The sequence below is a fragment of the Coturnix japonica genome, chromosome 3, assembly GCF_054131305.1.
Source record: "Coturnix japonica strain WE chromosome 3, WE-NBRP24, whole genome shotgun sequence".
NCBI lineage: Eukaryota > Metazoa > Chordata > Aves > Galliformes > Phasianidae > Coturnix > Coturnix japonica.
In genome coordinates, this window is record NC_140665.1 from 81495928 (window position 1) to 81508024 (window position 12097).

Sequence of the window (12097 nt, forward strand, 5' to 3'; positions counted from 1 at the left end):
GCGGGGAATAGTCACCTGGATGCAGCAGCGTCCCGTAGCACGTTGTTAACGTTGGTCCGGGGCAAAATAAGCGTAGGGGAGTGCAGCAACGGAGTAGCAGGCTGCAAGCAGCAGATCGGTGAATCGCAGAAAAGATGGTCAGAATACCGTGGTCTCTAGAAGCAGAGTCTCGGGCAGCGAGGTCTCACGGAGCAAAGTCTCGAGCAGCAATCCCAGAAGAGAGAATAGGCAGCAGTAGGACAACGGTGGAGGGATCTGAGATCGGATACCTAGATGCCCAACTAAGATTCTTCAGCATGCAGCCATCTTCTTCAGCATGCAGGCGCTCGCGTAGAGAGGCATCTGGTGTCAGAAAACCTCTCCCCAAAAATTCGGGGTTTGTCCGTGCCCTTTTTATCCTTCTTTCCAGCCTTCGAGACATTTCGGGACGGCTCGGGTCAGAGTCTTGTGACTTCCTCAGAGCTGTCAATCTTCCTTGAGATGGGCAAACAGGAAAGACCACTTAAGGGCCATTGATCAGTATCTTATCTCCCTTTCGTAGCTCCCGGACTTGTCCATCTCCTGTGTGTCTCAGACAAAGGCAGTCCTGGAACCTTGGCCAGGACTTGCCTGAACTTGTCCATTTCAGCAAACTTTGAGACAGTAATGTAAAAAGCATGGCTTCTTACATCACCCCGTGACTCAAAGTTTGCTTAAAAAATGGACCACTGCTGATCCAGGTTGGTGAGAAAAAGATAGCAAGCATGAGGGGAAAAGGAGAGGGTAGGGGAATTAAAATGTTTAATACAATCATTACAAAAGATTTCTTGATGTGCTCCACTTCTCCATCACTTGAGGAGGTTACAAAATACATGGACAATACAACACATTGGATAAGTTCAATGAAACATGGTATCATACACAAAACAAACATGAAAGTTGCGACAACACACAATAGATAAAATAAGATGCATTTTACCCACAGTACACCTGGAAGACAGAGAAAAAGGTCAAGGTCTGGACAAGTTTGGACAGGAACACGTATACCATCAGCAATTAGTTTAACTTTACCATTATAAATCTTTAGACAACAGGTGGAATCATTTAATTTGACACAGGCATCTCCCAGTGATTCTTCAGGAGGGGTTGACACAAATATTACATAATGAATAAAAGATAGAAATTGAGAAAAAACAACCATACATTGAAAACAACCATACATTTAACAATGACCAATAGTAAAAAATAAACAAGTAAAATAGGGATATTTGTATCAGGAGAACTTTCCACTTGAGCATTTCCAAAGCAGTTCAATTGCTGAGAGATATATACTAGTCTGGCAAGTCTAAGAACTGTTATAGTCACAACATAGTGTAGGATACCCCAGAATTTAAATCGTAGGGAGTAATCCCAGAAACATACACATTTCTTATCAAAAACGAAGACACTTTCCAACAACAGTGTTTTGAATGGAACTCCTGTACTGATGAGACACTGGAAAGCATCAGTGCAAAGGGTTTTATGATAAATTTCACTTTAGTGACCACATCTAACAGATATTAGATAGGTCCCATTGCTCATTTCCCAATTCATTAGGAATTTGGAAACACCATGGAGTTACATGCAAATCACCGTCAAGTTTGACCAAAAGAGGTGAAATATGGGGTTAAAAGGAATGATTACCACTGTGCAAAGAGTACAAGAAAGCCAGGATAACCTGAAAAAAAAAAACTTGGAACCCAATTGTGAAGTTTAAACAGATCCAAAGACTGATACCAATCACAACTCATAAGTACAGCAAACAAAACATAATACTATTGCAACCAAAATATGAAATAAAGAGGTATATCAGTATTCTAGCATGATCACATCTTCCAATTTTTCTGTCACAAAATACAAATGATTAAAATCAGCTACAAGCCATTCTGTTCCGTGAAGGTCCTGCGGGGATCTTCTGTAAAAGAAAACAAGACAACTCGCCCTTTGGGGGCTTTGTTAATAGAATTATCTTCTCCTTTTAGTCGTGAGCCTCCTAACAAACATCCATTCTTCACCCCCCCGCTCACTTGAAGAGGGTGAAGGAATCAGTTTCCCGACTGCTCAGGTAATTCTTTTGTTACTGCAGGGGGAGCACTAGGAACCAGATTTTCAGGTTTAGCTGGCCAACCAGTCACCAGCCTCTCAAGCCTGTCTGTTGCTAGTCCATTCATTATTTCTCGAGGAATACCCTTTTTCCAGCCCAAAGTCCATAGTCCATGACGTTTATGATCAATGTTTCGCCTACCAGTTCTTTCTGAGGCTAGAGCCTTTTCTATTCTATTAAATTTTGGGCTAGGTGGCCTGAGAGCAAGGGTGGTTGCTGCGAGCCTTACTCCCCTTGGCTCAATTCTGCTGGTGGATGAAGCCACCGGTCCATACTTCCTACCATAATTAATCAATTCTTGGGCAACCTCTCCCCATGTCCATACCTTAAAACCTGATTGTAAAGAGCCTGAAGAACCAACTCCCTCTAAAACAGCTCGAGCTCTCTCTCCCTGGGACATGGCCTGTATTTTACTTTGAAGTTGTATACCTATGGGTTTCAGCGATTCTGGAAGTCCCCTGATTAATGGAGTCATCCGTTCAGGATCAACAGGCATCATCAAAGGTGATTCGTGCCGTGGCTGCAATTTCCTGTCATACATCATTTGCAGGCAAGCGGCCTTTTGGACACTTTCAACCAGTTGGTCAACTGTCCCATTAATGGCAAGAGGGTCTCCCCTTTCTAAAGGGTTGAGACCACCAGCCCAGTAAGCAGCCCTCTGTGTTAGGGACCAGGGAGCACGGTTATCACCAGTAGTCAAAAATACTCCTGGCCCCCAATAACCCTCAGCCTCCTTTTCGGTTAACATAATTTGGTCTCCACCAGTTAAGCTGACTCTCCATACATATTCTGTTTCTGATTCCTTTGGAGAACGGCTAAAATCTTTTTTCAGTTTTGCTAATTCAGTGGCAGAAAAGGGAATTTCTTTAACATTCATTTGAGGATCCAGGTCCTCTCCGTTATCAAAGGTATATTCTGTTTTTATTAGAGGGCGCAGAGGGGCTATTGGGGTTTCAAACTTATCAAAATTTTCTTTTGCTTCTTTTAGTTCTTCCTGAGGATACAGTTTTTCTTGTGGTGCACCATGAATATCAGTGTCACCAGTATCTTTATATGTTAAAATTTCCTTAAAAGCCATCTGTAACAAGGCCGAATTCTGTCTCTCTCTTTCCAATTGTACTTCTAGATTTCCAATTTGGTTTTGCAAAGCTTTCACGAGTTCCTGGGTTGCTTTAACTGTTTCTTGTAACGACTGTATAGTCTGGTTTTCCGCCTCAAACTGCTGGTCTCGGAACTCCACGGCTGCTTTTAAAGCAGCACCGAGTACTGCACAAATAAATGATTTGCCTTTCCCGGCTCGGGTACGAGCCCCATGTTGTAAAACGCAAATGCGGTCAGAAACAGCCTGCAAATTATACCAATTTTCACGTGCCCAGTCCATCCCTGATGACGATGGCCGAGACGCGTGCTTTTCAAGGATATCAAACAACATATTTTCACCTTCCATATCAGATGTAATTTTACTCACAACCAAAAATCTACAGGCAACGAAATCTACGCTGAGGGAGGAGGCGATTCCTTATCTCCTCAGAGAGGCAAACACTTAACAAAGCGAACAACTGCTCAAAACACTCCTTTACACAAAAGACCAAATGACTCAATCAACACTTCCAAAGAAAGTGTAAACACCTCAATCGGTTCTGGCTATTCTGGCAAGCCACAACGAAAAACTTCAACCTCCAAGCAAAAAAAAAGTTAGAAATAACTTCTAAGTTTCTCAAAAGTAATAAACTTCTTGGAGAAGCACACACCACTTCCACAAGAGGTGCACACACAAAACTTTAAAACCAAAGGTACGTCACAAGATACTTAAAACCACCACAATGCAAAATAGTCTTCCCAGGGAGGCACACACGTGTAAAACAAAAGCAAACAGTACAAAATTAATTCACTCGTCCCCGAGAGGTATACACGTAAGAAAGAAAGTTTCAGAATATGGAGCGGTCTTCCTGGAGAGGTGCACACGTCAAATTAAGTTATCACAATCGCTCCTTGCAACTCCAGGAGAAATAGACAGAAAAGTTTTAGAGAAACTGGAAGGATAACACTCTCACGACGGTTATCCTGCCGACTACGCCAATAAAAATGTCTCGCTCCAATTTAGGAGTGAGGCAAAGGTTCTTTTAATAATGTTATGCCCGGCGTGAGATTAAGAAGAAGAACATTCAAATGTTGATCCGACCAGTTTATTGGAAATAATAAACAATTGAGGGGATGGGGAAGGGAGAGTGACGAATGCCAAAATTAGGGTGATGGGGAAGGGAAAGTAGGCGATAGAAAAAGGTAGAAAAGAGCAAGAATTACGTTAAAGCGGGGAATAGTCACCTGGATGCAGCAGCGTCCCGTAGCACGTTGTTAACGTTGGTCCGGGGCAAAATAAGCGTAGGGGAGTGCAGCAACGGAGTAGCAGGCTGCAAGCAGCAGATCGGTGAATCGCAGAAAAGATGGTCAGAATACCGTGGTCTCTAGAAGCAGAGTCTCGGGCAGCGAGGTCTCACGGAGCAAAGTCTCGAGCAGCAATCCCAGAAGAGAGAATAGGCAGCAGTAGGACAACGGTGGAGGGATCTGAGATCGGATACCTAGATGCCCAACTAAGATTCTTCAGCATGCAGCCATCTTCTTCAGCATGCAGGCGCTCGCGTAGAGAGGCATCTGGTGTCAGAAAACCTCTCCCCAAAAATTCGGGGTTTGTCCGTGCCCTTTTTATCCTTCTTTCCAGCCTTCGAGACATTTCGGGACGGCTCGGGTCAGAGTCTTGTGACTTCCTCAGAGCTGTCAATCTTCCTTGAGATGGGCAAACAGGAAAGACCACTTAAGGGCCATTGATCAGTATCTTATCTCCCTTTCGTAGCTCCCGGACTTGTCCATCTCCTGTGTGTCTCAGACAAAGGCAGTCCTGGAACCTTGGCCAGGACTTGCCTGAACTTGTCCATTTCAGCAAACTTTGAGACAGTAATGTAAAAAGCATGGCTTCTTACAAGTAGTCAGGAGGAAGTATCAAAAAACAAACAAACAAACAAAGAGGGTGATAAAACACTATTGCAAGCTTCTTACTTAAGTAATTAAGATGGTAGTTAGAAAACTATAAAGCAGTTTCTAATGACTGGAATATAGACTACAGTTCTATATGAGAAATCCTGCTAACTTATTCTATGATTATCAAATGTTTTTATCTTTGTCTAACTGCATCACAGAATCATAGATGTTGGAAGAACCTCTGGAGATCATTTAATCCACACATATGTTCCCTGGATTAGGTTACTAAGAAAGGCAGTCAGACGGGTTTTGAATATCTTCAGAGTAGGAGACTCCCCAGCCTCTCTTGACAGCTTGCTACAATGCTTGGTAATCCTCAAAGTAAGCATGTATTCCCTTATGTTTGTAAGGAACTTCCTGCATTCAAGTCTGAGCCCATCGTCCCTTTTTCTACTGCTGGGCACTGTTGAAAATTGTTAGACACCATTCATGTAACTTTGACCCACTAGGTATTTATAAACATCGACAAGATCTTATCTCAATTTTTTCTTCTCTAGACTGAAGAGTTCCAAATCTCTCAGCCTCTCCTCATAAGACAGATGCTCTAATCTGTCCCTAATCATCTCCGCGGTCCTCCACAGGACTCTTTCCAGTAGTTCCCTATGTTTCTTGAACTGAGGAGCTCAGAACTGAAGAGAATACTCCAGAAGTGTCCTCACCAGGGCAGAATGGGAGGATCACCACCCTCAGCCTGCTGGCCACATACTTTTTAATGCATGTCGGGTTACCACTGACCTTCTTGGCCATAAGGGTGCACTGCTGGCTCATAGCCAACCCATTGTCCACCAGAGAAGTAAATTATATAATACAGCTTAAAGCTCATTCTCGTTTACTTATCTAAGTACTTAACTCCTTAAGAATCTGCCATTTTCCTTTCTTATCCTTCTCATCCTATTTAATATTTCTTCTACTTTTATACAGGAACTATTGCTTGTGGGAGAAAAGGTGATAATCAGAAATGAACTGAAAAAATATAAGGATGCAAAGATATTACTTGAAAGTTTTTTAGTACAGAGTTTTCTTTCTTTTTTTTTCTTTCTTCTTTTTTAATCATTGATAATTTGTATGTCATGTAGTTTTGTACATTTGTTTTAACTTATTGGCAGATGAATTCTTTCCATAGATGATTTGTCTTGGATTTTCTTTGTGTGCTTCCACACTTTGATAAGTACATGGGGATTGACTAAGCTCTTTAGATATATGTTGTAAAAATGTAAAAAGCCATGTGTTAATTAATATGCTGGATTTTCTACCTTTCAGTTGTGGCAGCATTGCGGTAGACCAATGGATTAGTGAAGTATGACTTTTTCTTGTTGTCTGATTGTGGGCTTTACATACCTGATCAATAAACTAATAGAGTTCATTTAATTGCATCCATTGTATCCTTAAGGAAACACGATTAATTAAATCAAGCTGCTAATTAATAAATTACAGATAAATATTCTCTAAACAAAACTGAAACAAACAAAAAAGAATGATAAAAAACTAGAAATACTTTTGGAAAAAATATATTGATATACTGTATTCTTATCTTTCTCATATAATTACCTACAACTTTCCCTTTCTTTACTTTCTACATCTGGCAAATTTTATTCTTTTCTCAGAAAAATTCTGTCATTGCATTTTGAACGTGGTTTACTTTTCTACCTCCATATGTCTGAAGTAGAATGCTTTTCATCACAGAAATCATATCCATTTTTTGGGAAGACTTGGTGTTTCTGTTTCATCATCTGCTATATAATAAGAAATTCCTCTATTCTATTTTTTGTCACGAAATACTGAAATCTGCTGGAATTCACATGCACTACTGTTATTGCCTGCAAGCTAATTTAGTTACTGACTTCATATCTAGAGCATTGACTTTGCCTCCCTCTCATTTTCCAGAAGTATTGCTCAGTGGAATAATGGCACCTTGTCATTACTTTGAGTGCTACCAAAATGATTCCTAGCCATCACTTTGAGCTCTTCTGCAATTCCCTGGCAATATTGGAATATACAGAAGGAGCTAAGCTATAGTTAATTATACTCTCTAACTGCAATGAAGAGATAGCAGAGATTCACATATCTAAAATAGTAAGATGGAAAATTTATAAAATGGCAATTTAAATTTACGTACTTCAGTCACTGTTTTTACATCATACAACTTGAGTAGGTGCTGCATTGATGTAGTCTCCATCTTCAAGAAAGAAATGTGTATTGAATGTGGATTTACATACCAGTAAAGGATGTCATAAGTAAGGGAGAAAGAAAAAGAAATGTTCAAAAGGAATAATTTTGCAGTATGTGAAAATGAAAATTAGAAAATAATGCAATCAGAAGTTTTGTATTAAAAGAAGCAGTTCTAAACCTTAGAGGTAAAGATGAAATTGAAATTCAGATACCTATTATGTATTGATTTCAGTAAGGCCAAAGAAACTGGTGGAAACAGTGCTTTAATCATGGAATGAAATTTAATCAAAGTGCTTGATCTATCTGAAATGGATTAACAGCAATAAAGGTCAGAAAGAACATCAAGGATAAAGCTTCAAACTTGAGTAAGCAAAATAAAATATGTTGATTAACTACATGTAGGGAGGAAAAATTGGTAGTTACGTCACAGACCCACGGCTTCTCTATCAGTTTTGGTAGTGACACAGGGAAGAAAGTAGAGAATAGATATTCTAGACTGTTTTTTGTTTGTTTGTTTGTTTTTTCCAGTCCATCTCTCTTTAAGTTTTTTGTTGTTGTTTGGTTGGTTGGTTGGTTTTTTCCTCCTGTTTTCAACTGCTGTTTAATATTTTATTATTTTACTTAAAAGCATCCCAAATTAATGACCAATAAACCAATCTGTATCATGAGTCATCACTGATTGTATGCCTGGAATTTACACTGAATTCTTCTGGAGTACAAGACTCACCAAATCTGTGAAATTATTTGACTTTTGGAAGGAAATAATTAATGGTATATTTTTCATCTGAAGTTGATTTATGTGATTTAATCACCTACATTAGTCCACAGTCCTTTTGCTGTGGATGGGGCTAGTCTAAACGTGATCTGTGAATTGTGATCTTGTTGATGTACACCTACTTCTGGAAGTGTCACACATGAAAGTGTTATCAGGAGGTAGAGACGTTCCCTCCATTCTGTATATGTATTGTTGATTTGTTATTCCTTATATCATCAATTGTAATTCCGCTGTAAGAGAAAGTTACAGTTTAAATAATTAGGGAAACTACATATGTTTTTAATCCAAATTTAGTGTCACTTAGGAATCTGATAACCCTTAGCCCAGGCTAAAGCTGGTGAAACTGAACAAATTTGAAAGCTAATGGAATATCTAAAATGGAAAACTCTTGACAAATCTAATCTTTGGTGCACAAGATCCTATGTGTGTGTATGTTTGTATTTATATTCACACATACAAACATAAATACATTTATCTAATTTATTACAATGATTTTAATGTGATGAATTGGAAGGATAGCTTAATGCCAATAAGCTCACAGCAACCAGTCTGTCTACAGCGTATCCTCAGCAGACTTCATAATTTTTAAAATGAACATTTAGAAAATTTGGAATTCCCACAATTGTCTGCTTCAACTGCCTTTGACTAGATAATACACAGCAGGTATATTTAGTCGGCATTAGTAAAAATACAGTCATTTTACACAGTGAGTTACCTTTTCTTTCTTCAAATGAGCTATAATTTGGTATGATCTGATCACTTCATTATCATACTTAGTAATAAAATACAGTACAGATAAACTTTAATTTGGCTTGACACTTCAAACTAAAAAGTTGTAAAATATGTCTTTGAGTTTTAGTACTTATGAAAAATTTGATCTCCAACTAGTAATGAAGTAATACTTGATGTCATTAGAGGTCTATATTTCCTGTCTGACAGATTTTAATGACATTTTATTTTTATTTTTAATGAGGTCTAAGACAAAATTCACAGAAGTACCTCAATTGCTGTGCAGCCTAAGTTTCACTGGAAGTTAATTTAACTTCCAATTCAATCATATGAAAATTGAACTTAAAGAAAAATTGGCTCCCTATACTTGACCATAGCATCTGCATGCAAACCTGCCATCCACTCCTTTTACACAGGGCAAAAGTAGTTAGATGAACATTAAAAGTATTCATATCAAAAGTTTCAACGATATAAGGTGGTTTAGTACAAGTAAACTGAATAAGGTAACACTATTCTTCCAACAGATGGAAAGGCCCCTGACTAACTTGCTGTATATATGATCTTATGGTTTATTCCAATGGTTACTAGACCAGTATGGCTTCTGAGCCATGAAGGCTTAGATTAGTCTCTAAGATGTTTAAAGACAATGCATTTATTACTTGACTTTTCTCTTTCTAAACTGAAGGACACTAGCATGAAATATTCTAATGAACAGAAGTGCAGAAAAGTGCTTTGAAGACACACGTACTCAAGTAAGATAGTTCTGAATTTTGTTGCAAACAGTATGCTAATTCTCACTCAGCTGATAACCAGGAAAGAAGACCTACTGAATCAGGGTAAAATATTAATTAAAAAAAAAAAAAATAGTCTTGTGCTTGTCTTTGTTTTATTTTTGTTGTTGGTTTTGTTTATTTGTTCCTTCTGATTTTATTATTATTATTTTTTTAATTTAAGGGTGACATGCTTTGTCACATACAATGTGCAGAAAAAACAATTGCCAGTTAAATAATTTACTTCTGTTATCATTTCTCCTTGCTTCTGAAGTGTTTGGGCAGGTTTTCTGAAATAGAAGATTTCCTGCTCCTGTTCCTCAGCAGAGAATTTAATTGTCAGGTATTTCATTTTATTTTTTCCTCCCGAAAATATGATAGAATAATATATTTCAGTCACTGAAATTCTCTATATATTCTTGTAAGCACATGTAGTCACTCAACTGTGCTGCACATGGAGAGAAAATTCAGTAAAAGTTGTCTGCATTTATCTCTGGATTTTGAAAACATGACAGATCTAATTTCTATGCAGTGGTGGCACAGTGTCTTCAAAACCCTCATAGAGTGTTTGTCATGATTTTTAACTTTCTTCAATCCTTCATCTTCATTATTTGGGGGGGGGGGGGGGGGGGGAAGGGGAAAAAAGGAAAAAAAAAAGAAAGAAAAATGAAAACGAAAGTGTACACAGTATACACCAGTTATTTATTCAATTTGAATAAACCCTAAGTTAGTTGAGTACTAAGAATTAAGAAATAATCTCACGTACATATTGAGCATAACACGTAGCGTACTTCATTAGAGTGTTCTAGTGTTCTAGAGGTCCCGTAAATTAAGTTAAATATCAGTTAAGCATCTTTTGTTTACTCTCATAAACCTTACAAAATTCTCTGTTACCAACAGTCAGTGAATACTAAAGACTTTTTTCCCCCTTAACTACAAATATAGACTTTTTAGCTGCATGACTGCTTTAATTCTGCACTGTTGGAGATTCAGACAGCTGCTCCTGGAGGTGCAGCACGGCATGCCTCAGCAGAGATAGTCCCTCTCTGGACAGCCAGACACCTCCTTAGCACTCCCCAGCGATTCACAGCAGTCATAGGCAGACATTTTCAGTGCACTGCTTAAACAACCGTGCCTGATTGCAGATTCTCTGATCACACTCTCAGGAGAGATGCAATCTACGCAGCCCCGTGCTGCCGAGTCTGAGCTCTGCCAGCCGGGCACCTGTCCCGTCCCGCCCGTGCCTTCTGGACGAAGGGCAGCGTCTACCAGGTGCGCTCAGCACCGCGGACAGCGCTCCCCCCTAATTTTCAGTACTATGAACAGCGCTCCCCCCTAATTTTCAGTACTATGGACAGCGCTCCCCCCCTAATTTTCAGTACTATGGACAGCGCCCCCCCCCCCAATTTTCAGTACTATGGACAGCGCTCTCCCCTCATTTTCAGTACCACGGACAGCGCTCTCCACTCATTTTCAGTACTATGGACAGCGCTCCCAAGCCACTACAGTGACACGAGAGTGAGGCGAGACACACGGTCACCGACACAGTCACAACAAGCCGCTCCCACGCGGCCACACACTCTCGCCCTCTGACAGCCCAGCGCACGCACAGCCGCGAGCTCACGCTCCCACAACGGCGGAGTAACGGCGACACAACGCGAGCACGCGTGCACAGGCACGGGGACCCCCCGGAGGCGCAGGTGTGTACACAGTCGAGCAGCGAGACACACGGGCACGCGCAGCGCACACCTGCACGCACGCTCTCTTCTATACACAGACGCACGCACACGCAGCCCCTTTTCCTCGCCCCCATCCCGCGCTCACCGCCCGGCGCCGCTCACCGCTCACCAGCCAATAGCGGCTCGGAACTCCGCAGCTGGCCCCGCCCGAGGGACTCCTTCACCAATGGAAGCCGCGCAGGGAGGTTTCGCCTCGCCACGCCTCCCTAGTTAAGGCGGCCGGAGAGAGCGGGCCGCTCACTGGCGGGAGGGGGCCAGGACGTACGGCAGCGCGAGGCGCGGAGCGAGACGCGCACGCCCCAGCCCCCGCCCCCCTGCGCGGCAGGGAACGGCGGAGGCGGTGCCGGGGCGGGGAGTGCCCCCCGGGCAGGGGAGGCCGGGCCGGGTGGCAGCTGCGAGCCGTGGGGCGCCGGGCGGGGCGGGCGCTGAGGAGGCGGCCGAAGGCGCGGAGGCAGCCGGTGGCCGCGCAGCCCGCCCCGGCGTGCCCAAGCGGCGCGGCCCCGAGGCGATGGAGCAGGAGAAGTACCTGCCCGAGCTGATGGCCGAGAAGGACAGCCTGGATCCCTCCTTTGTGCACGCCATGCGCCTCCTGGCCGACGGTAAGGCTCCGTTCCCGCCCGCCACCGTGCGTCGCTCCCCGGCACCTTGCCCGGTAGCCGCCAGCTCAGGGCGGGCGCGGGTACCGGGGTGCGCGTGGTGCCCTCGGGTCCTCGTGACGTTTCGCTCTTCACTCGGTGCAGCTCTCGGACCGTGCGCC

At 42.0% G+C, this 12097-nt stretch overlaps 2 protein-coding genes across 6 annotated transcripts in view; one reads left to right on the top strand and one right to left on the bottom strand.

Annotated features, from left to right (window-relative positions):
• Positions 1-728: 728 nt before the first annotated feature.
• Positions 729-7122, bottom strand: LOC146761522 (uncharacterized). Its single transcript, XM_085543840.1, has one exon. It carries the CDS (start codon positions 3567-3569, stop codon positions 2064-2066), a length of 1506 nt encoding a protein of 501 aa, XP_085399966.1. The 5' UTR covers positions 3570-7122; the 3' UTR covers positions 729-2063.
• Positions 7123-11760: 4638 nt separating this feature from the next.
• The window catches only part of KHDRBS2 (KH RNA binding domain containing, signal transduction associated 2), a 317464-nt gene continuing 317127 nt past the window's right edge, over positions 11761-12097 (top strand). For all 5 annotated transcript variants that reach the window (XR_004306588.2, XR_014944887.1, XR_001554389.3 and 2 more), the window contains exon 1: positions 11761-11939. Coding sequence is in view for 1 of the 5 variants with exons in the window: in XM_015859163.3 (XP_015714649.2) it covers positions 11849-11939 (91 nt within the window). In the remaining 4 variants the exon portion in view is untranslated. The remainder of the gene's footprint in view (positions 11940-12097) is intronic.

Bases quoted from the DNA above. Each gene is read 5' to 3' on its own strand.
- LOC146761522 (XM_085543840.1), bottom strand. From the start codon at position 3,569: ATGGAAGGTGAAAATATGTTGTTTGATATCCTTGAAAAGCACGCGTCT.